General features: G+C 38.3%; 2 protein-coding genes across 4 annotated transcripts; one reads left to right on the top strand and one right to left on the bottom strand.

Moving 5' to 3' along the window:
* The first annotated feature begins 1139 nt into the window (after positions 1–1139).
* On the top strand, positions 1140–11144 carry dlgap5 (discs, large (Drosophila) homolog-associated protein 5). 3 transcript variants are annotated; one of them, XM_041816600.1, is made up of 19 exons: positions 1140–1259; positions 2765–3012; positions 3148–3335; positions 3441–3515; positions 3601–3637; positions 3718–3804; positions 3935–4027; positions 4183–4257; positions 5536–5573; positions 5668–5930; positions 6120–6284; positions 6400–6488; positions 6631–6791; positions 6888–6989; positions 9092–9347; positions 9437–10053; positions 10138–10303; positions 10713–10756; positions 10883–11144. In XM_041816600.1, exons 2-19 carry the CDS (start codon positions 2775–2777, stop codon positions 10988–10990), a joined length of 2802 nt encoding a protein of 933 aa, XP_041672534.1. In that variant the 5' UTR covers positions 1140–1259; positions 2765–2774; the 3' UTR covers positions 10991–11144. The 3 variants fall into 3 exon arrangements, with proteins under 3 accessions (XP_041672534.1, XP_041672535.1, XP_041672536.1); XM_041816601.1 differs by having other exon boundaries at positions 5539–5573; XM_041816602.1 differs by having other exon boundaries at positions 3441–3506.
* A 58-nt stretch (positions 11145–11202) lies between these two features.
* rsph10b (radial spoke head 10 homolog B) lies at positions 11203–21955 on the bottom strand. The gene is made up of 17 exons (XM_041816603.1): positions 21890–21955; positions 21735–21810; positions 21113–21181; positions 20214–20387; positions 20059–20144; positions 19853–19973; positions 19595–19771; positions 19362–19467; positions 19140–19255; positions 16948–17137; positions 16759–16864; positions 15188–15267; positions 14748–14896; positions 14548–14652; positions 14306–14455; positions 12572–12662; positions 11203–11839 (listed from the first exon to the last, which is right to left on the bottom strand). Exons 1-17 carry the CDS (start codon positions 21937–21939, stop codon positions 11652–11654), a joined length of 2034 nt encoding a protein of 677 aa, XP_041672537.1. The 5' UTR covers positions 21940–21955; the 3' UTR covers positions 11203–11651.
* Positions 21956–22894: the final 939 nt, after the last annotated feature.

Raw genomic sequence — 22894 nt, forward strand, 5'->3', positions numbered from 1 at the left:
AATAATTAATTCTATATAGTAATAAACACAATATTAGATTAAACTAGGGCAGAATTTTTTTTTTAACATCAAACTGATGATTTTTTTTACTCATTTTGCACATTTGATATGAACTGTTGTATCAAAGTGAATTATAATTTCTATATAATTCTCATATTTAATCAAAAACATACAAAAATGAAGGAAACAGGATTTTTTGTGCTCTATTCTAAAAATATGGCACTAGAATTATTACATGATATGTAATGCATAACATCTCTGCTGCAAGTAAAGTTCTAAACTGGTATTTGACACAAATTTCAGGTTAAAGGAATATTGCACCTTCTGCAATTTGAAAATTGCAGCAGGCCATATTGCGATTTAATCTCATTTGCATTCAATTGCACAGCCCTAATGTACATGATTGATTTACACTTCTATATGTATACCATCAACCTGCTGGGGACTACAGACTGAAATCAGCCTATGGCTACAATATTGCACGTTCACATGTACATGTTTATAATTGTGCACTGTCCCCTATTATAAGTAAATACATTAATTAATTATATATTTTTTCAAATTCACTTTTTGGAATAACTTCCAAATGATGGCTAGGTTGCCTCCTCTGGCATCATATAGTGTTTTTAAAGAATTTGAGTCTGAACTGCTTCAAAAAAGTGATTGCCACGGATTCAAAGATGTATGTATCAAATAGGACATGGGATTAGAAGAATAAGTGTGTGACTATGAACTTATTAGTAATTGTTCATTCTTTATGTTTCTGTTCTTTTATTGTATTGCTGCAGGGCATCCCTGGAAAAGAGGCATCGGTCTCACTGGGTCCTCCCTACTAAAATAAATAGTCAATAATGTCGCAGCTAGGCTGATTTGAATTTGCATGATTAGTGCTGAATCTGAAACCAAGCAAGAGGGAAAAAAATCTGGATTAATATACTTAGACAATTATATGAATGATAAAGGTAATATTTACACCCTTCTTCCTCCAGACGGAGTGGTGGCACTGCCGCTGATAAATCTCCATAGTAGATTTGATGTAACTAAACAGTCAGCGAAGAAGAGACTCAACCAATCAGCGCTCGCTGTTTGTCTGATTTTCAGCCAATCAGCGTCACCTCAGAAGAATTTCAAAAGTCACCCGCCATGATTGTTGTGTTGTTCCGGCTAAGCTAGTTCAGTCCGTTTGTTGGGTAGTAAATGTTATTTTTGTCGACTGGAAGGAGAAGTTTATTTTTGTAACCCGTTTTAATCAAAGAAAGGTAAGAGAGATATTAAATACTGTAGCTTAATAGCTTCTCAGTTAATCTAGTTGCTCACATTTAAACTAACTTTACGTTACGTTTGTTGTTTCCTTTCGTTTCACGGTGACCGTGTTTGAGGTTTTCCTTTAAACATGACATCTTTTACCAACGTTAATTCCGCCTGTTGTGTTTTATGATACTTTTTTTTCTTTTACAGTTTTTTGGTCTAAATGATAGTGTAAGCGAATTGTATTAGTATGGCCTTTGAGCTTTATTTTATTTAACTGAGTTTTCACCACTGGAAAGCATTCTGATGAGTTTGTTCAAGATCAGATGGGAACCACATAGTAGAGCATGAAGTTTTTCCTTACGATTAGGATTTACATTTACATTTTTAAATCGTTTTGGTTATTTAGATGGCTTGTCACCTCTTAGGCCGAGCTGTTTTCTTGCATACTTACAAAACATTTGTTCCAACCTTTCTTGAAGGACTTAGACCAAATTTATTGACATTTCAGAAACATGGATGATCACAAAGCTGTAATAAAAAAATCCCACAGTTTTAAAACGGTTTTTGTTCCAACCTGGGTGTTAGTTTCCTCCAATTTTTAATCAAGATCATGTTCACATTAGTTTCAGAATTCATAAAACACTTTAAAAACAAACTACTTACACGTGCATGTGTTAAAATGTTTTGATGGCTTGGAAATACATGAACCATCTCATAACTTTCTGTTTTACTACAGTTAATTGATCACTTTTTCAGTTTTTGGAGAATCCAGGTGTAACACTGGCTGTTTAAAGTTTTGCTATGGCTGGATAGTTTTAGGGGAAGCTGGTTACAAATGGGACACCCCCATGGCAAACTGTGTAGAAACCCCAGTACTACGATTGGCCTGGAAGTACAATACGAGTCTTAAACACTTCTACAAAGCTTGAAACATATTTACGTTAACCAAAACATTTTTACATTTCATAAGACAAATTTACCTTAACAAAACCCATGTACAGATGACACACTAATGTACATTTGACAAAACAAAGGTACAAAAACAAATTTACAAAGTCTCTGCTCATGTAAAAGTGTTTAGTGAATTTGTTTTGTAAAATGTACTTTTAGAAATTAAATGTTTTTTTTAATTGGTTCACTGAACTGTAAAAATGTGTCACACTTGTGATTTTGTATTGGACTTTGTAAATTTGTTTTAAGTTTTTAAAAGTGTTCCAGACTTTTAAATTTTGTTTGTACTTCCAGGCCACTGTCCAGTATGGATGCTTGTGGGACTACATGAAATGAGTTTAAAGAAAAAAAACAGCCCATTCTGAGGCAAAGCAGCCTTCAAAACCTTCAAAAGATTTTTTTTTACTAAATCTTGACAGAAAAAAACAGTAAAATTTCTTAGGTCCCTTGAAAGGCACAATTAATCCAAGCTGCTATTGTTGTTAATATTTGATGCTTCCAATAACACACTCTTCCAGTAGCTGTTTATGTAATCTTCTTTTCCTCTTTCCAATTAATCCAGATCCCTGAACATGGAGTCTCGATTTGCTCACCTACGTCAGCGGGACAACAGTGTCTCAATGCTGAGGGTAAAAATGTCCCGCAGGAGGTCTCAGTCTCAGAAGGAGAACCGAGATCGAGCGGTGAACTTAAGAAGACAGCTTGACAACGTCCCAGAGATGGATGTGTCATCCCTGGATGCCTCCATCGCGATGGCCAACATGTCCATAATACAGGAAAAGACACAGAACAAGACGAAACTCGCTAAAAGTATGAGTGCATTTTTCTTTTTTCCTAAAAACAACAAGCCTAGGTTATTATTTACAACTTCTCTAACTACTCCTTTATTGTCTGTTCAAATAATTGGACTTATTTTTGTCTCATCCCACGTCTGTTTTTCCTCAGACACAGCCGTAGAAGAGAGACTGAAACAGCTTGAGCGCTGGAAAGAGCGTAAGGCTCTTGAAAAAGAGAAAGAAAAGAGAGAAAAGGAGCGTAAAGGCGTTTTTAAAACTGGTGTCTATCATCATAAGGACACGTTTGCCATTCCATCCCTGCCTGTGGTTCCAGCCGCCTCAAGCAGAGCGAAAGAGGTGAGGAAGGACTCACTAATGGACTGGTTTACACTTTTTACTACAAATGATTGCGACCTGGGTACATTTACATTTATAATATTATGATAATTGTTCCTCTGTCAGACAAAACTGCATGCAGCAGCATCCCAGAGTACAAGAGTCACCCGCTCAATGAAGCAGCAACAGGAGGTGCAAAGGGTACTACTTTTTGTAGTTATCATCCACATTTGCTGTTCATTTAGCCTTATTGGACCTATAAGCTCATATGTTCTTTATTTTGCAGCCTCTGAAGCTGCAGGATCCAAATGCTTCACGAAGAGGTAAACTAATTGAATGTTGCTTTATTTTAAATAATGCAACCCTGTTATATGTTAGATTTGACCTCTCTCTCCTGCCGTAGCTCAACCTGCTGCTGAGAAATCTAACAGAACTCGGGCCGCTCCTGCAAAGCCTGCACCAGCCACAACCAAGACTCAAGTGTGTGCAGGTAACTGATGAGAAGAGAAATCCTGGCCCATGACTGGACCCTGAGAAAAGCTATCATGTTTGTTTCATCCTATTGTGTTTCCTCATTTGCATCTCAATCTGTGCCTCTGTGTCATGCCATCCTACTGTAGTGGAGCCCATGGTACGAGCCTCCAGATCAGCCAACAGGCCTCCTGTTACAGCAGCTCCGGTGGTGAAAGACAAACCCAAGGACAAGCCTGCAGGTATGCCCTGAGCCAAGGCTATGATAAAGCAGCTTTTTAGGAAAAATGAACACTTTAAATTCACCGGTAATTTTTTTTTTTTTTTTTTTAAAGCAACACTAATTCTGTTGTTGGGGAAAATTTGTAACATTTTTAGTGTTTCTCTTTTCTCTCAGATACAAGAACCACAAGGAGCAGAGCGATTGTCAACCCTGTGGCACCCCCTTCTGACAGAAAAAGGAACTATAAAGGTATCTGAAATGTCCGCTCCTAACAGCTGTCCAGTTGAAAATAGTCACACAAAGGGCATTTTTCTCTGATGTCTACCTCAGGATGGGAGGATTAATTGTTATTATAATTTCATGCTGATGTATTTCAGATTGTGAGCTATTTGAATATAGGGAATTAGGAAAAAATGTTGCTATTATACTGCATACAGATCAATCAACAGCCATAAAGGCAGACCATATTTAAAGGTGCACTGATAGTAAAAATTAGAGCTGTTACAGATGTTTAAAATCACAATGTGGCCGATAACATCACTTCTTTTGGTGTAAGACTCCCACATCACCCGCCAACATTTTCTCTTGTGTTTGACTACAAAAACAGACTATAAAACAAACATCATCTGTGAGTTTGAGATATCAGGATGCCATGATTAATTTGATTTGATACAACAGATAAATAACGGTTCATCACCACCACCACCATGCATAATGGAGACAGCCAGGAGTGTCTGAGGGCCACATCGGATCAAAACAACTGAAAAATAAGACTCAAGCCACTTAGGTTGCATGTGTTTCTCTGTTGTGTTGATTCAGACTGTGCTTCTTGTTAGCAAAGCCACATATGTTATATTGACAAGATGTTGCAGTGTTCAGGCTCGCTTAAGGGTTGAAAAATGTGAGCAAAAAACAGTGGGGGGCTGAGGGAGAGGGAGGTGGGCAATCATGCTCTGGTACAGTACGGGCAACTGGAACTATTGTGAGTGAGTGTATCACTGCTCTATTAAAAATCAGCGAAATTATTTAAAAAAAATGCACACACTCTAACTCTCTCTTTTTGAATGGGACACTATTAATGAACATTTGCATGTAAATACATGGGATTATAGCCTGGTGGCTAATTTCCATCCCCAGTCCCATTAGCAGGTTGGTGTCAATACATAAAAACAAAAAGCAGTGATGGAATAAAACACACAAAGCATATTAAAAGACAAGCAACATACATAAGTGCCAAATGCTAAAGTGCAGAGTGCTAGTTGCCTGAGAGCTCAGGTCCTCGTTATACTGCACATTGCCGAAATTATTGCACAGAAATATAAAGTATATGTTGTATTGCACATTACACACACACTCAAATTCTGAACATAGAAGCACTAGGACTGTACCGGAGAATTGAACTGATGAGGGAACATCAGGGGAAATGTTAAAGTGAGAATTTTGTAAGTCTAGTATAAACTATGCTAGGTGAGCAACGCTTCAACCACCTTCATGATTTTTCTGTGCATCTCTCCTTTAATTTTGTAGCAGCTGTCAACACCACCATCCAGACTGCCGAGCCCAAGGTGAGCACATGTTTGAGTGATAATGTCATGGCAAACCCTCACATTTCATAGTGAGTTTTAGTAAAATAGGGTATCTGTTTTTGGTTATGTTTAGGAGCCTGAGATTCAAGAGCCAGAGGAAAAACCTTGCCCCCCCAGCCCGGCCCCCCATCCTGAGGAGGAGGTGGAGGAAGGCATGGTGGTGGATCAGGCTCAGGCTGATTCTGCCCCTGCCCCTGTCGTGGAGCCAGTCGAAGCACCATCCTCTGCAACCTCTTTTGCTCCTGAAGGTTTTGTTTTCCAGGCTCCCTCTGGATTATCATCCTTTAAATTTGAGCCGCTCACACCTCGATCAGCTGACGCTTTCCTCACTCCAAGGTCTGCCTGATTATCATCGTGATTTATTTTCAATTTTTGTTGGAAACTATCAAACTTAACAGTATAATGTTGCTTAAAGTTTTTATCATGGAAGTAAACATGATACAATTTTGGTGTCATGGAGCTATCCTGTTTTGGAATCTGAAATTTGTATTATTTAAATGTCACCTTTTTACTCTTCATTTCTAGCTCCAGCTTCAATCTCCCAGCAGCCCCCTCATTCAATGATGAACCTCAAGCTGAGCCAAGTGAGCCATCCCCTCCTAAGTCTCCTCGCCGCTCTCCTCCTCATTCGTCTCCCACAGTGGCTCAAAGCAGTCCACTGGAATCAAAGCATGACGTACCTTACTTCAGGTGTCACAACTTTTTTAAAATACATTTCTGTACCACAACCTCCTCTCACACAAGACTTTGCTCTTGTCTACTTTGTATTTAAAGCTTAAATACTTTTTAATTGTATGTTTTTCAGATCAGAGATTTCCAGTGAGACCAACAGACTGACGTCTCTGTGTGAACTCTGGGAGCAGAAAGTGGAAGATGAATCAATCCCAGAAGAGAGTGAGTGTGTTTTTCCTACCATGTGCAGAGTTAAATATGTGACACGATTCCTTATTAAAAGTGATATTTTACTTATTCGGTGGAAAATGCTATAATTTCCTAACATTATTATTATGTGTATTATTTTTGCTGGTGTTTTCAGTGAGAGACAGTATCCGCACAGCTGTCGGACAGGCGCGGCTGCTGATGAAAGAGCGCTTTAAGCAGTTCAGCGGTCTGGTGGATGACTGCGAGTTTGTCCGAGGGGAGAAGATCACCACCTGCACCGACCTGCAGGGATTCTGGGACATGGTTTATTTTCAGGTGAGTGCAGTGGTGAGTAAGAACAGTGAAACATTTCAGAAACCAAACTCATAAAAAACAAAATGAACAGTTTGTTCTTTTCTGTCCATCTTTCAGGTTGAAGACGTCAACAAGAAGTTTGATGCTTTGAAGGAAGCAGAGAGCCGAGGATGGGTGGAGGAACACAAGCCAGCACCACGACAGAGGAAAGCAGTGAAGGTGGGGAATCTCTAAAGTACCATGATAAACATCTCATTGGTCACATGAAAAGTGGCAAGGGCGAAGTCAGACAGCATGTAAACATTTAAAGCTACAGACACAGAAACAGCTCTTTTTAAACAGGGCTGAAACGGAGGGGAGGGTGTTTAGACATGCAAAAATCCAATAGTGGAGTGTTTTTTCAGAAAGAAACTTCATAGGCATGTTTTGGGGACCTCTGAGAACAATATTTAATTTTCTTAAAAGGGTAAAATATGTGACCTTTATAATAACAATAATACAGGGATCTGCATCACAGGCCTTTTATCTCTCTTAATTATGCTCTATTCAGGCAGCATGACTTGATTACGGAACAGCCTGCCATTGGCTGACAGACCCTCACAAAGGGTGAACAATATGGCGGTTAGCATTCGAGCTAGCCGTGATAAATGATTGTAATTGGATTAAATTGACAAAAAGATGTTCAATATCGGGTTTACAGCTGTGGATTTAATCATTAAAGACCTGAAAAATCACACGGGTTCCGGGCTTGCTGAAAATGCTGCCCACGGGTTTCAAAGGCATCAATAGCGTCAATGGGAAGGCACAACGGCTAGCTTCAAGAGGAAAAACAAATTAGAGGCAGTGATTTAGGGTTCAAAAGTTATTTAACTTTTGATAAACGTTGTCCCTTCCTGTCGTGTATGATGGCATAGGTCTGAAAGGCATTTTAATGATCACATTCAGAGAAAAAATGTCAAGCAGCCATTATTCTTTGCTGCTGCAGTGGGTCCTTTGGTTCTTCTTCGCTGCTTTAAAAACAGTAGCTTGCGAATGCAGTGTTTTCTGGCAGCAAAGAAGAATTTATTCCCGGTTTATAGTGCTAACATTTAGCATGGCTAAACAAAGACAAATATAAGGTTACACCAAACGGTATCAGATCGATGCATAAATTCATGTACTCGATGATACCAGTACCTGCATTCCTTTACTTGTATCAGAACAACTCTTAATATACCCAATTATGATGTGGATATCTTAAGCCACTGTTGCAGACACCCAAAGCACACCTTTTAGCCACGATGAACTGACAAAATTAGGTAACAAATTCAGAGGGACCCACAAGATGTAGTCCAGGCAAAAGTTTGTATGGCTTGAACTGGCTCAGTAATGGTTGCTTTGAGAGGGTGGTCTTTTATTGGCAGGTCAGCAGCCTAATCCAGGAACCACTTCCAGAGCCATTACAGAAGTGTCTAGATTTATGGGTTTTATCCTCATTGTCAGATTTTTAATAAAAACAGAACATCAGTTTCCTCTTTAGTAAATATGAGTTACTTCTTTTCTTGAACAGAGTCTTCTAATTAGGTAAAAAAGCAGAGCTGGTCTGTGCTGGCAATATTGTTATTGTTCTGGTTGAGAGCCCCCTAGTGGATCTCATCTAATTCATTAATGTAACTGGGATAGTCTCTTGCGGAGAACCTGATGATGCAAACCTACAGGTGACAGACATTACCTCACTATGTAGATTCAGAGGAGAGTGAGGAGAGATTATTCATTAGTTTATTGATCCTGAACAGCAGACTGCAGATGAATTAAAGCATTGGACATAAAGACTACACTTAAGCACACATCATCTGTCAGAGACTCTGGCAAACAGTAGACTTTGTCTACGTACAGGAAGTGTCACCAGTACATCACTGTTTGGTATAAAATTTAAAAATATGCAGTGTGTTACTGCAGCTGTCATGCAGCGCCTCAACGTTTACTATCAGAATGCTCAATAAAATTGATTTAATACAGACGTCGCTCATCCCATGCAAACACACCACACATAACATGGACATCGGGATAATTCCCCAATTTCAAATGTCTCTAGGTAATACTAATCCTGCGCAAACAGATATTTTCAAAATTTCCTTTCAGAGAATTGAAATAAAAGTATCATATTTAACAATAAATTGACTTCAGTTTATTTTTATACAAATAAGATTGATAAATGTCACAATAAAGTCAAGTTTTGAGAATAATTCTGTGATTCTTATTACAAGTATCTTATCTCTGTTGTGAAACAGAAGGCTCAATATTGTTTGTTAATCCATTGTGATGGTCCTCTCCTGTTCCAGAAACCAGCAGCAGCACCTGCTAAGCCTTCAGGGACCAAAGCAGCAGCCAGATCTCGCCTTGCTGCTGCAAAAGCAGCCATGAAAGCCAAACAGCAGGCAGCTGAGGCGGAGAAAGCAGCAAAGGATGCTGAGGAAGATGAGGACAAACAGAGTCAGAAATCCCAGGATCCTCAACCTGAAGCAGAGGCCAAAGCAGCAGACACAGTGGTGTTTGACGGCGGCTTCTTTCAGGTGGAGAGTCCGGCCAAACCGCCAGGTAGATGATTACTGAGCATTTTTGTCATGAATCAGTTTAATTTTTACAAGTGGTTAAAGCTCTTGTGTTTCATATCATCACATCTATAGGTTCAGTGAGGAGATCCAGTCGTCTGAGTGCAGCTGTTCTCCCTCAGGCCTCCCCCTGCTCCAGCTACCTCTCACCCAGGAGAGTTACTCGTCGATCCCTTGCTCTGGCACAGACCCCTGTCCAAACCGCTGCCTCTCCAGCTAAACCTACCCCCACTCCCACCCACTTCCGTCTCACCCTCGATCAAACTCCAGCACCAAAGTCCCAGAGAGGAACTCCTCGGTCATCCCAGAACAGGACGGACTCTGTCAACATGTCTGTTGGCTTCACACCCATCAGGGAAGCTCCTTCAGACGTCACCCAGCCTGAGACAAGCCCTGCGCACCAGTCAGAAGCAGTCTCCATGCAGGACAGCACAGCCACACCCATGCATCCACTTCCCTCTATTACTGTAGTGGAGGAGCAGGAAGAACCACCTGAAAAAGTTGAGTTCACTCTTTCCCTCTCTCCATGTGAAACTCCCCTTCCTGTCTCTAAAGCCCCTGAGCCATCATCATCATCTCTGAGCTTCACACTGTCACCCTGCGTTACTCCCTGCCACCCTCCCACCTCCTTCCCTCCTGCTGTGGAGGCTCAAGAGTCTGTTTGTCACTCACCAGAAAGCCCAGTAATCGAGGTAAAACACATTTTCCATTTTGTGTAGATGCCATTTCTTTAAAACAGTCTCTGTTAAACAAAGCAGCTGTATTTTTTGTTATAGGAGATCCCAGGGTTGGACTTTGAGCGGTATCTCCAGCCTTCAAACCGATGCAGTGTGTCACCGGGGGTGGCAGTTGCTGAAGAGTCGCTGTCTCCCATGCCAGTAGATGTAGAGATGGAGAGTCCCAGAGGTCAATCAGAAGACATGATGACTCAGCAAGAACAAGGTATGATTGATGCATGTTCACCTGGGTTTGTCAGTTCACATCACACGTAGACTACTGACATTGTATAAAAACTATATTTTGTCCGACATATATGAATGTTTAATTCCTAGAATGGAGCTTGGTTTTGATAATCCTGAACACTCTTTTGTGAAAAGTTTTGAACTTCACAAAGTGGAACCTTTATCCACATAAAAATCCAGATTTAATAAGTCAGTGTTTTCCTTTGTGTATTTCTTTATTCCTTTAAACTAGTCTCCCTGTTATGATCCCATCCGGCAGCTTTAATCTGATCCAATATCTAAGACTGGACAGCACTGAGCACTCTCAGTATTAGTTTAATTTTAAGTGATGTTTAACAGTTTTTGCCGTCTTTACTCACTATTTGTTCACTGTCTTATTATTATAACAGCCCTCCCTACGGTGCCATCACTGGTGACTCCTCATACACCACAGGTGTGGATTTTATCACTTATTTGGCTTTCCTTATACCCATTTACTTAAAAAACTACCATGGCTCACAACACTTATATGTTTCACTGCTGAATAATTGCGACTTTTGCTTCTTCCTTGATTTTTCAGACCCAGTCAGCAGAGTCTGAACTGCTCCTCTTTACCCCAGACCTGAAGGACCGGATACGTCAGTCTGTCTGTCCAAGCGACCTCATGATGTTCACCCCGCCCCTCTAATGTGCAGCAAAACGTGTTTTTTGAAAAAAAAAAGATCTTTCCTTTTTTATGAACTTTTGTTACTTTTTTGTATTTGAGTGATTCTGAGTTATTTTTAGTTGAATGGAAAATAGTTTTCTATAAGATGTTCTTATTAAAGTTCTAGTTAAATCAATGAAGTGGCGAGAACTCTTCTTAGAAATCGAAACACAAAGTCTTCTTTATTTACTTGGGATTAGCTTTAGGGTTTGCTTCTTTTTATTCAAGGAAAGCCTGGGTAATGGTTTGCTTCTTCTAGTTTTCTGTCCTAAAACTTTGTCTTCCTGCAACAAAAAACTTTGCAACAATCCAGCTTTTCACATCGTGGGCACAACACTGGGAGGTCAAAACAAACTATGATTTGGGCTTTACATAAAGATGCCATCTAGTGGTTGTTTTTATGTAGGAGAAGTTTGGCTGAATTATCCAAACAATAAATCAGATCTTCAGACAGATTTAACTGTTTCAACCTTAACAAACAGGATTATGATGTATACTCAAAATGTTTCATCATTACTTTAAACAACAATAAGTTAATGAAATATTTAGCTTTAATATCAAAACTATTAATGGTAACAGACAATCAAACCCAAAGGAATTCAGTGAATCTACATGGCTCTCTGCTTGGTTTTAGCTAGAGTAATCATTTATGGGACTCCCGTTTGAGCTTTTCCTTCACATTTTTGGACACTAACTGGTCATGTTCATAAGCCGGGAAGAAAAAGTTGTTGAAGAACTGATGGACTGTCTGTAGCCAAAGCTTCTGTTCACAGACTTTAGCCTCCACTTCTTTGGTTTGCACTCCTTTTCCTTCCTCATTCTCATGCTCTCCTGGGTACACAGGGAAAAGGGTCAAACATTTTATTAATCATTATTTTTCAAGCCAGTACTCACTAATTTTCCAGATATGTCTGCATTAAGATGCCTGCATTGAAACTTAGACTCATTTAGACCTGCATTTACATCTGTTTTAAGTGTTCAGATATGAAGTTGTAATTGCTGATGCTAGATGTGGACTCGTGTACTGAAGACTTTTTGATACCAGATAGCTCAGTCTGCATCCAGAGGTGGTCTGGGAGGCATTCATTAAAGACTACCCCGTTAACTAACTCAATCTGTGGTCTTCCAGTAAGCAAAAAGTAAACTTTATTAGCACTCATCACTGTTCTCAAACTTAGTTGACATTTCAGTATTAACTAGTATCCTACAAAGTTTAATTATTAAATGTTATGTCAGTGTTTCCTTTAATAGCATGTTTAGGAGAAAAGGAGGGAGAAAAGCTGTCAAAGAGGTACCACTATCCCTTTAGGCTGGGTATCTCTGCATGCTTTGTGCGAAGTTGCTTTAATACAAATGAAAGGAGGGGAATTACCCAGCAGGAACATTAATGCAAAATGTAAACAAGGTCTTTGTTTCTCGGTTATGAAGTCACTCAGAATGACAGGCCTTGGTTCTATTTACTATCCTAACAACAAAAAACACTGGGAAGATCTTTGTTCATGTACATTAATTGTTCATGAACAACATTAATTGAAAGAAAGGGTACATAACCAATAAACCAACCTGTGGACTGAGCTTTCTTATGTACTTCCCCATTGGCATCTTGTTGACACTCCAGCTCTTGAGCATTGACTGATGGAGATATTTCTTCTGTCTATGATAAAAGAAAACTAATTAAATATAGAAAGGGGGGGGGGGCACCAGAGATCTCAGGGGGGACACTTGGCAGTATCTCCACTGAAATTGTCAACATTAGATGTACATATTATAAATCATAATCAGAAACATAATGTATTAGGGGGACACTAAAAGATAAAGAAATGAAGAGAATCCATCCATTTTGAGAAAGGAAATCTACATTTTTAGATTATGAAGTAACAGAGTCCTTAATGGGAATTAGAAAAAAAAAATAGCTTCTGGTACGCACCAAAACTTTCTCATGCACACAAGATAATTTCTCGTGTGCACAACAAAGTTTCTGGTGTGATTTAGTTTTGCTTCCAAGAAAACTTGTGCTCAACGGAAATGATCTCATGAGCACAAAATAGTTTCTGGTGCGCACTAGATAGATTCTAGTGGGGTCGATTTTGGCGCACACCATAAACTTATATTCCTAGTTTTCAGCCCATGTCCTAGGAAGGGATTGTATATAGTTGTATATTTACAAAAACCAACCTTGGAATTATAAAAAGTTTTAAATTTACAATAAAAAAAAACCCTAGAAATTTCGAAGTTTAAAAAGTAGTACATTTTGACTAGATTAATTTCAATTTAAAAGTAATACATTTCTGACATTATAAGGTCAAAAATGAACAGAAAACCAAACTGAAAAAAGAGGTTGGATAACTCCAGCTTACAGAGATGTCTCCTCTAAGTCCAGATGACAATGATAAATATGTGTGATGATTCTTCGATTTGTAAATCACAAGTTTTTCCTTAATGCTCAGTTGCAGTAAGAAGTATCATTTGATTAGGACTTGCGCAGGAAAACACTTTCATTTGGAGGGATTTCCTTCCATGCAATCAGCTATTTTTGTTTTTATAATCTCAATAACTCTAAGTTTGGTTCACTTCATATTATGGCATTTAAAGTAAAAAAAAAAACATTCTTTTAGTCAGAAATTTAAAACTATTTAAACTTGAAATGTTTCCATTTTTCTTGAAATGAAAGGATCCTCTTTATTTAATTTTTTTTTCGTCTTCAAGAATGGCCTTATACTGCATTATTGTGTATAGTTTAAACATAGATCTTTTGGCAAGAACCTATGAAATAAGTAGGCAAATTATGATGGGATTCTGTCAATGTCAACAATTAAAACTGAGGGTTCATTTTTCCAAGTTAGTCCTGGGGGAGCTCAGCTTTTTGTAGATTTTTTTCCTTAAGGGTAAAAAAAGTTGGGAACCAATGGTCCACATGACTGTGCTGTGAAAAAAAAAGTTAATTATTTAAAGACAGTGACTTGGAGGATTTTTTCTTGTTAATTCAGGGTTAATTGTTTTATATCGAGAGCAGGGGTCTAAAATAAGTGCAGTAATAGTTAAATTCAAGCAGTCACTAAAAACATTTTCATAACTTGTGTTTTATGTGAAAATTCTAATACATAAACCATCTGCTGGTAAATACCTGAGCGTGTATGTACATGTGAGTGAAGTAAGATGGAAAGAATAACTTTGAAAAAAAAAGATTGCATAAGTTACAGGGACTAAAAATAAAAAACTAATGTTAAAAAATGGTTGAGAGATGCATAGTCTCTAAAGGCTCATGACAGACTGAGAAGGGCTGTTTGTAGTCTTTACCAGCTTCTCTGCAGCTTCCTGTTGATCCTTCCTGTCCATGTCAGGGCTTAACAATGACTGGCTCTCCGATTCCTCCACACCTTCAGAAACATGCCGGCACTTCACCTCAGCAGAGCCCAGAAGCACCTCTAAAAACTCCAGGAATGTTATCTGCATCAGAAATGGTGGTGGTGGGGGAAAATTCTCGTTACACTGATGTGGAAAAAAGGAAAAAGTTCACAAGTGTAAATCTGCAGACTGACCTCTACATTCACACAGGAGGTAAAGTTGTCTAGACCACTGCTCTCTGAGGTGATGATCTGTAGTAATTTAGCCACTGTCAGCTTATTATCCAGCAGATGGAGATCCTGTAGGGGGTTACAATATGTGAATAAACATGCCTGGAAAGTCATGGGGAAAGCTGTTTATATGCAAGGTTTTCTTCAAGCTTAAGTCATAGCACCTTGAACATCCACAGCAGGTGCCTGCAGGTCATGGACTGCTCGTCACTTGAGGCTCCAAGCACTTTGCAGTAAGTCTGATAGATTTCCATACACTTCTTTACATAGTTCATAACAACCACTGCACAGTCTGACTGCCTAAACAGGAAGCCTGGGTAGACAGCGTCAAAGATAATATGCAGTTTTAACTTGTGAATATATTTCTCTAGACATGTATGTCACAACTAGAACTACTGCCTCTGAAAGACTGACACATCCTGCACACTGTTCTTTTTCATTTTATGTTTTCAGACATATTTTGAGCTCAGTTATATTAAATCATGGTTTTCTATCCATATTTCCAAATTTGAGACACATAATGTAGCAGGAATTTAGTTCACAGGTTTCTCTCACATGGAAATTGTGCATGCACAAATATGAACATAATGCATCTTGTTTGCACCTTTTACATTCTTAGCATTAGGGAGGATGTTATCGGCCATCAGTTTGGAAAAGCAGGCAGCTAGAAGGTTCTTCTGTGACCTGTGGAAGAGAAAAAGGTGATGTTTCTCCACTAAAAAATTTAAATATTATTTAAAATATATTGATATATATACAGTGCCATAAAAAAGTTATTGTCCTCTTCCCAATTTCTTAGTTTTTGTATATTTGATACACCTAAATGTTTCAGATCACCAAACAAATTTCAATTCTAGACAAAGATAACCAGAGTAAATGCAAAATGCAGTTTTATGTGATTACTTAATGTATTAATTGAAAAAGCCACCCAAACCAACCCTATGTGAAAGTAATTGCCTCCCCTTGTTAAATTCTGAATTAACTGTGATTTACCACATTTGTTTGGGAAGCTGAGTTCAATTTCACTATCCACACCCCAGTCAGATTTCTGTCAGACCTGTTGAATCAATAAATCACTTAAATAGAACATGACTTTAAAAGTGAAGTAGGCTAAAAGATCTCAAAAAGTGACAACAGACAAAGAACAGATATTAAACCGTTATTGACATCTATCAGTCAGTAAAGGGCTACAATGTCATTTCTAAGGCTTTGGGACTCCAGCAAACCATGGTGAGAGCCATTATCCACAAATGGAAAAAACTTGATACACTGGTGAACCTTCCCAGGAATGGCTGGCCTACAAAATTACTCACAATATCTAAAGACCTGCAGGCCTCACTTGATTCACTTAATGTCAGTGTTCATGATTTAGCAATAAGAAACACTTAGCAAAAATGGCTTTCATGCATCGTACCAACAGTCATTAATGGTGTTGGCAGTGTGATGGTCTGCTTTACTGATTCAGGACCAAGCCACTTTGTCGTGATTGATAGAACCATGACAATTATCCTAAACACAGCAGAAAGTCCACATCTGAATGGCTTTAAAAAATAACAACATAAAGGTTTTTAGAGAAGCCTAGCCAAAGCCTGGATTTAAATCAGACTGAGATGCTGTGGCATGACCTTAAATAGGCCAGTCATACTCAAAAACCCTCTAATGTGCTGAGTTAAAACAATTCTGCAAAGAAGAGTGGGCTAAAATTCCTCCACACCAATGTGAAAGACTCATTACCAATTACAGCAGATGCTTGCTTGCAGATGTTGCCGTCAAGGTTGGAACAACCAGGGAGAAATTACTTTAATTAAGGGCCAGATAGGTTTAGATGGCTTCTTTTCCTTTATAAATGAATTCATAAACAAGTTTAAGGCCAATTCATTAAATAGTTGCGATCTATTTTCCTAGTTAAACTCACTAATTCTAACCTAATACAACCAATGAAATAAAGCTAGAGGATCAAAGTTCTTTGAAGGACAGATATGTTTGCATAAAATTTTATACCATTCTTTTTAAAGGTTGCTGAAATATATCAGGTTTTTTTACCCCATGACTCTGCCATAACTACAGCCCTTTCACTTTAAAAGCTAAAATGTCTTTTTTGATTCTTTAAGCTCATTAGGAATGGATTAAATTGTTTCATCAGTGGGTTATGATCTGTTAGAAGTCATTACTTACATCATGTCTTTGTGATAGATGTGGTAGGCAACAACCACAAGACAGCTTAGGAGCCCATGCAGAAGAATGGGAGTGAAAGGGGAGTGTATCTCAGCTGCAGTGGTATCTAATAAACACACTGAAAGTGGAAAAACAAAGGTAAAAATACTGTAATTATAAAGCTTTATGTCCTGTCTTTGTATATCTCACCTCTGATCAGATGGTCTATCTGAGCCAGCGTGATGCCATGATGGTGGATGTAACAGTCTTTGAGCAGACGCCAGAGCTGCAGGCGGCTCAGTTGGAAGGTGTTATCAGGGGATTGGGCCTGACCAAGTCTGCTGTAGTAACTGTATATGGACCTGAGCTCTGAGGCCAGCTTCAGCACCATCAGCTCCACCTGTTACACGTTAGACACAGTGTAATGGGCAGTTAAAAAAACAAGAGGATGTTTTACATGGGTGTATTCTGTTTCAAACTCTTTTAATATCTTTTAGACCATGTCTGTAAGCAAATTTGTTGTTGACAGGTTTATTACTTAACGCTCGTACCCTTACTGGCCATTTTTTGGTCATTTACTTTTATTCTCTGTTAATTTTGGCTGTGATCACTCCCCAGCCTTTATATCGCCTAGAGATGTGAAGTTTTAATAGAAGTTGAGACTTCTAATGAACTGTAATTACAACACCTGTCTACATGGGTCTTAAAAACACACAGTTGAGTCCCCTTTGACCAAAATTTGGCAGATTAACTTAAAATCAACAATGAAATAAATGAAAGTGTTTCTCAATTCTGTTGCCCATGTTTATGCACATGCATGCACGTGCACACACACACATGTATGCACACATTCACATGCCCATGCACAAGCCTGGGAAACGGGGACCTTGAGATTCCACACACACTTGCATGAAGCAAAGCAGGGTTCTGAATGTCTGTGAAAGGTTTCGCAAATTTCTTTGCAACAAGCACACAACATATATGGTAATGAAGGACTGACATTGCACTTAATAAGACATACTGCACCAAAATGAAAGTTGTGGCTTACAGGAGTGAAGAGTAACTAATTACAATTATGCAAATTACTGTAATTAAGTAGCTTTTTGGGTACTTTTTGAGTACATTTTAAAATCAGTACTTTTACTTCTACTTGAGTAAGTTTTAACCAGAGTAACTGTACTTTATTTGAGAACATTACTCTTGTACTTTTTCCAGTTCTGTTGACTAGACAGTAGCACACAGCCAGAGAATGATTCCACACCACATCCCCAAACAGCTGAAGTTCACAGCAAAAAGTAGAGTGTTAAAATCTCAGAGTTAAAAATTTCAAGTTGATTTTAACTCCCAAAGATCAACTTAAACTCTGGTCTGACTGAAAGGGTCTTCACTGTTATTTGAAAGTTTTGATCCACCAGTGTTAGTTCAACTTAGTATAGAATTGATTGATCTAAGGGGGGATATGATAGTGGAGTTTACCATTGTGCCCTTGGGTTTAAAGGTGTTTTAGACGCATGTTCATGCAGGTTCTTCTGCTCATGTTTCTGGTGGTTTGTTGTTGATTTTGATGTGAGATATATTTGCACCATGGGTGACATTATCCACTGAGTTAGAGTCCCTGATGCATGGTGCATATTCATAATCAGTATGTATTGCCTTCTATGAGGTTGACTTTCTGCTTGGTTCTTGCCAGTGGAGGCCCACCTTGCCACAGATTTTTAAGAGTGACTGCAGCTCTGTCATACTGTAGAATATTTAACCCTTTCAAAAGTGTAGTTTAACTATATGTAGTTTGGACCAATGAAGACACTTTTAAAGTGTTTAATTAACATTTTCAGTTTTGCTTTGTATTTTACTTTATAATAGAAATGTGACTTTACCTGAACAACCTGGCTGGAGATCTATTATTTTGTTTATATTGCCAATAAGGAAAGATCATATTTTACTGTACAACTCCTCAGCTACTTGGTACTCAGTATATTACGTAAACTTTAAATTAAATACTTTTTACTAAGCAGATTTGTAGACCTGTACTTTTACTTTTACTTTTACCTGAGTTAATTTTAACCAGAGTAACTGTACCTTTACTTGAGTACAATAGTCGTTTACTTTTTCTACCTATGGTGGGTTATCATTGACCAATGTCAGACTGAGATGATAATAGAAGAGTAAACTTAATACATAATAGTATGTTGAAAATGTTTCAATACATGTGTTTTTACATGTGGTATATAATATAGACTAGCATGTAAAGTTACGTTTTAAATTCATAATGACCTAATTCAATGACAGAAATTTTCAATTAGAAAAAAAATTTTTAAAAAATTAAACATTAAAAAAATAAATTAAAGAAAATATAAGTCATTAAATAAAACATTTAAACGTAAAGAAATAAGTAATCTGACCTTTTCTTGTTCAGTGTCACGGTCTCTCTCTGGGAATTTATCCAGAAGACAATTAATGTTCAGAACCATGTCTGGTCCTAGGACAGATGAATCACTGCCTGGCAGGGGAGAAAGACCTGAAAAAAGATAAAGAGTAATAGCACTGGTACCAGAATAAGGTAAAGTTAGCACTGTCCTTCACTGGAGGCTTTAAAACAGAGCTGATGTGTTGTGGGTCTTTACCACAGAAAGGAGAGGACATTCTGTTTCCATTCAGGATATTTGCCATCATCTTATCATCCATGAACTGTCCTTCAAAAACACGCCCATCCCTATGGCTGAATTTTCCCTGTGAACAGTGTATGAAGCTCACATTGAGACCTTCAGAATACTTATCCAAGGAGAAAAGATAAACATAAACAACAGCATGCTATACATGCTTGTTTTCATGTGTAATACTATATCATGTATATCACCTTTCCATGCTTTTTATTGTTCCTCCATTCTCCTTCATAGAAAGCACCACTAGCATAGTGAAAGGTTCCATGTCCATGCCTCTGACCCTGAACAAAGTCCCCTGTGTATTGGTTACTCCGGATGTACTGGGATCCGTCTGTGCGCCTCAGGATCCAGGTGAGCGTGCCCTGTCCATGCTGCAAGAGAAGAGAGAAGAAGTGGGTTTCTTATCTGCCTTTATATTAAATTTGTATATTGATCAGTGCATGCTGCTATACTTGGACCCCGTTCTTCCACATCCCGACATATTCCTCTCCCTCTTTCAACCACTTCATCGTGCCCTCTCCATGTCTCAGGTTGTTCTTCCACTCACCAGAGTAAATGTTACCAGATGGGTAGCTGTCAAAACAAAAATGTCACCTTTCTTCAGTTTCAAATACAGCTCAAGCTCCAATTTACTGTAAATCATCTGCTGCATACATACTGTCTAACTCCACATCCCTCTCTGTTGTTCTTCACCCAGTCTCCTTTGTACCAGGAGGTCTTATCCTGGTTGTAATACACTTCGCCCTAACACAAAGAAAGCCTGTTCATAAATCAATCCTTACAAAATGACGACAAAGATTTGGTGGATTGTACCTTTCCATGCCTCTTGCCTTGATCCCACTGCCCAGTGTATGACACACCAGTTTTTGCACATGTGTAGGTTCCAGTCCCGTGTCGTAAACCATAAAAAACCTCGCCTTTATAGAAGCTGCCATCAGGCCAGGTGTAGGTACCCTTGCCCAGGGGCTGGTTAGAGATGAATTCTCCCTGTTGGGAGAAAAGTAGCCCAAATTTTCCTCTATCAACTATCTCATTTTATTTTTTTCTTATTCTGTTACCAAGCTAAATTTCTATGTGGCCTTCATTCATTCAACCTTTAATTACAGCGGCAAGAAAAGAATGTGAACCCTTTGAATTTTCTAGTTTTCTGCATTGTTGGTCGTCAAATGTGATCTGATTTGCATCTAAGTCACAAGAATAGACAAACATTATGTGCTTAACCTAATACCACACAAACAATTATAATAGTTTAAGTCTTTATTTAACACATTCACAGTGCTGCTGGAAAAAGTAAGTGAACCCTTTGGCTAATGACTTCAAAAAAAGCTAATTAGATTCAGGAGTTAGCTCCCCTGAAGTCCAATCATTTAAACAAGGTTTGAGCCAGGTGTAGAGCTATTGTGATTTATAACTTTTAACTTTTTCTTAACCATGTGTGTTCACAGCAGCAGATTTGCCTGTGGGATTTGGAGCATCAGGATGTTACTTGAATATGTTTGGTGTAGTAATAATCAATAACTGTCACATCTTACAGTTAAAGGTGCAAAGCCAGCCTTTCCTTATAAAATGATGTGTGTAACAGATAAAAAGATGGAATATATGACTTGTTTTTGGCCGAGCATTGAGAAGTTTGTTTTGTTTTATTTGTTCTTCTATAGAAGAAATTTATGCAAATCAACACAGTAACAGCTTTAATCATGTTTGTGTCTTACCTCATATTTCAGTCCACTGGCACATGTGAAGACGCCACGTCCCTCCATGAGTCCTTTTGAAAACATCCCCTTCAGAAACACAAAGAAGTTACTTAAATATTCTGTTTTTTAATTACAAAACGCAGATTTTTACAGCAAACATACTTCTGGTGCATTTTCAAATAATTTTTATTGCATTTATTAACTGATTTATATATTATTTATTTTTTTGCCTCTGTACAACTGATCAGATGTAAGGAAATATTAGCAATACAGACTTATGTAGTGTGAAATAATTGAAAATAAACATTATTATAGTCAATAGTGGCTGTAACCCCATATTAAAGTACATGGATTTCAATACAATGTCATAACAGTTGCTGTTGGTGTATTGGTCAGGCGAAATAAGAACATAACATTAGAAATGTCTGCAGTAATTATTTTGAATGTATTATATTTTACTGTCTTTCTTAAAACGTTTAGTACGTAGCCTGGTTATTTGATTTGTAATATGCCTAAAAGAAAACTAAACAATCTAAATGTTACAAAAGGTTAAAAAAAGGCATTAAGAAGGCAAAACGTTCAATGTTCTGAAAAGTATTCTTGGAGTTTATTTCAGCTCATGTCACTGTTAATATCGTACCTTGTACACATGGCCTCCTTCAAAACAAAGGAGCCCTTCTCCTTGAAACTGGTCTTCACACATTTCCCCTTCATATCTGTCAATAACACACCAAATATTGCTATCATTACATTTGAGCGCTTTAAAAATTATTACTGAAATGTTCTGTGGGTTACCTCTGTACAGTTAAGCAAATAAGTGAAGGAGGTTCGTGATTGTTATCCATATCTGCTGAATTCGTCTTCAAACCGTCAGAACTGCTCACTAACTTCGTTTTTTTCGCTTTCTCCGCTACTCTATGGCTCTCTAAACATTTGAGTTCATCGTGTTTCATCGCAGTTTTCTTCTGTTCTTAACCTTGTATCATTTCTCGTCGTTTGACTGCGCATCTCTCCCTCCAGCTAGGATCATCTCCATGGTAACAGAAAGTGACGCTTCGACTACGGCAAGCGTTAGCAGCCAAAAAGACTATTACTGTGCTTCTAGAACTACTACCGCCAGTGCCGGGAATTATACTGAGTAGTGGATATGTGTTGCTGTGTTCGCCCCTAGATAATCACTTTTACTCAAATACAGAGTAACTGTACTTTAACTTGAGTACAATAGTTGTGTTCTCTGCTTTAGTGCACTCTAATGTAACATTTTTTCTCACTTGGGATACTCATCCTGCCTGACAAAGCCAACTGATCTTTTTTTGTTGGATAAAAAGGTATTTTACCTCCCTTAGAGCACAATGCAGGAGGTGCATCAATGCAGCAATAATTGCTATGCTTGAACAAAGTGTGATAGAGTTTTGCATCATTACTTGTACTTTTGAAGCTGCGAACAGTGACGCACTTTACTGAAATTAAAAAGGCTACCAATGTGGGATTGTTATTTTTATATTACATACGTACAGTACTGTGCAGAACTTTTATTCATGTTTGAGCCAAAATTGGGGCTGAAGTAAGTTGTGTAATGGCAGTTGCCTGCCTGAAAACACCATCAGACAGGAAGTAGGATTGAAACAACCCCGGTTGTGCTCTGGATGTCCTTACATATTACCAGGGGCATGGAAAAAAAAGCACACCTTAAGGGAAAAGTGAGTTGAGCAGTTCAACACAGCTTAGGGTACTCTCCAGGGTTGCCACAAGCTTCTAGTCATGCTGTGGATGTCCAAAAAAGAAAAACCACTGGCAGTC

Source organism: Cheilinus undulatus, linkage group 20, assembly GCF_018320785.1.
Source record: "Cheilinus undulatus linkage group 20, ASM1832078v1, whole genome shotgun sequence".
In the NCBI taxonomy this organism is placed as follows: domain Eukaryota; kingdom Metazoa; phylum Chordata; class Actinopteri; order Labriformes; family Labridae; genus Cheilinus; species Cheilinus undulatus.

What these genes read in the sequence shown, in the direction of transcription:
- dlgap5 (XM_041816600.1), top strand. Translation starts at nt 2,775, where the DNA reads ATGGAGTCTCGATTTGCTCACCTACGTCAGCGGGACAACAGTGTCTCA. An exon ending in TGAATCAATCCCAGAAGAGA is followed by an intron (nt 6,489 to 6,630) that starts GTGAGTGTGTTT and finishes TGGTGTTTTCAG; the next exon opens with TGAGAGACAGTATCCGCACA. An exon ending in CAGAAAGCCCAGTAATCGAG is followed by an intron (nt 10,054 to 10,137) that starts GTAAAACACATT and finishes TTTTTGTTATAG; the next exon opens with GAGATCCCAGGGTTGGACTT.
- rsph10b (XM_041816603.1), bottom strand. Translation starts at nt 21,939, where the DNA reads ATGGATAACAATCACGAACCTCCTTCACTTATTTGCTTAACTGTACAG. An exon ending in ATTTGCTTAACTGTACAGAG is followed by an intron (nt 21,811 to 21,889) that starts GTAACCCACAGA and finishes TGTTATTGACAG; the next exon opens with ATATGAAGGGGAAATGTGTG. An exon ending in TAATGCTAAGAATGTAAAAG is followed by an intron (nt 14,897 to 15,187) that starts GTGCAAACAAGA and finishes CTGTCTACCCAG; the next exon opens with GCTTCCTGTTTAGGCAGTCA.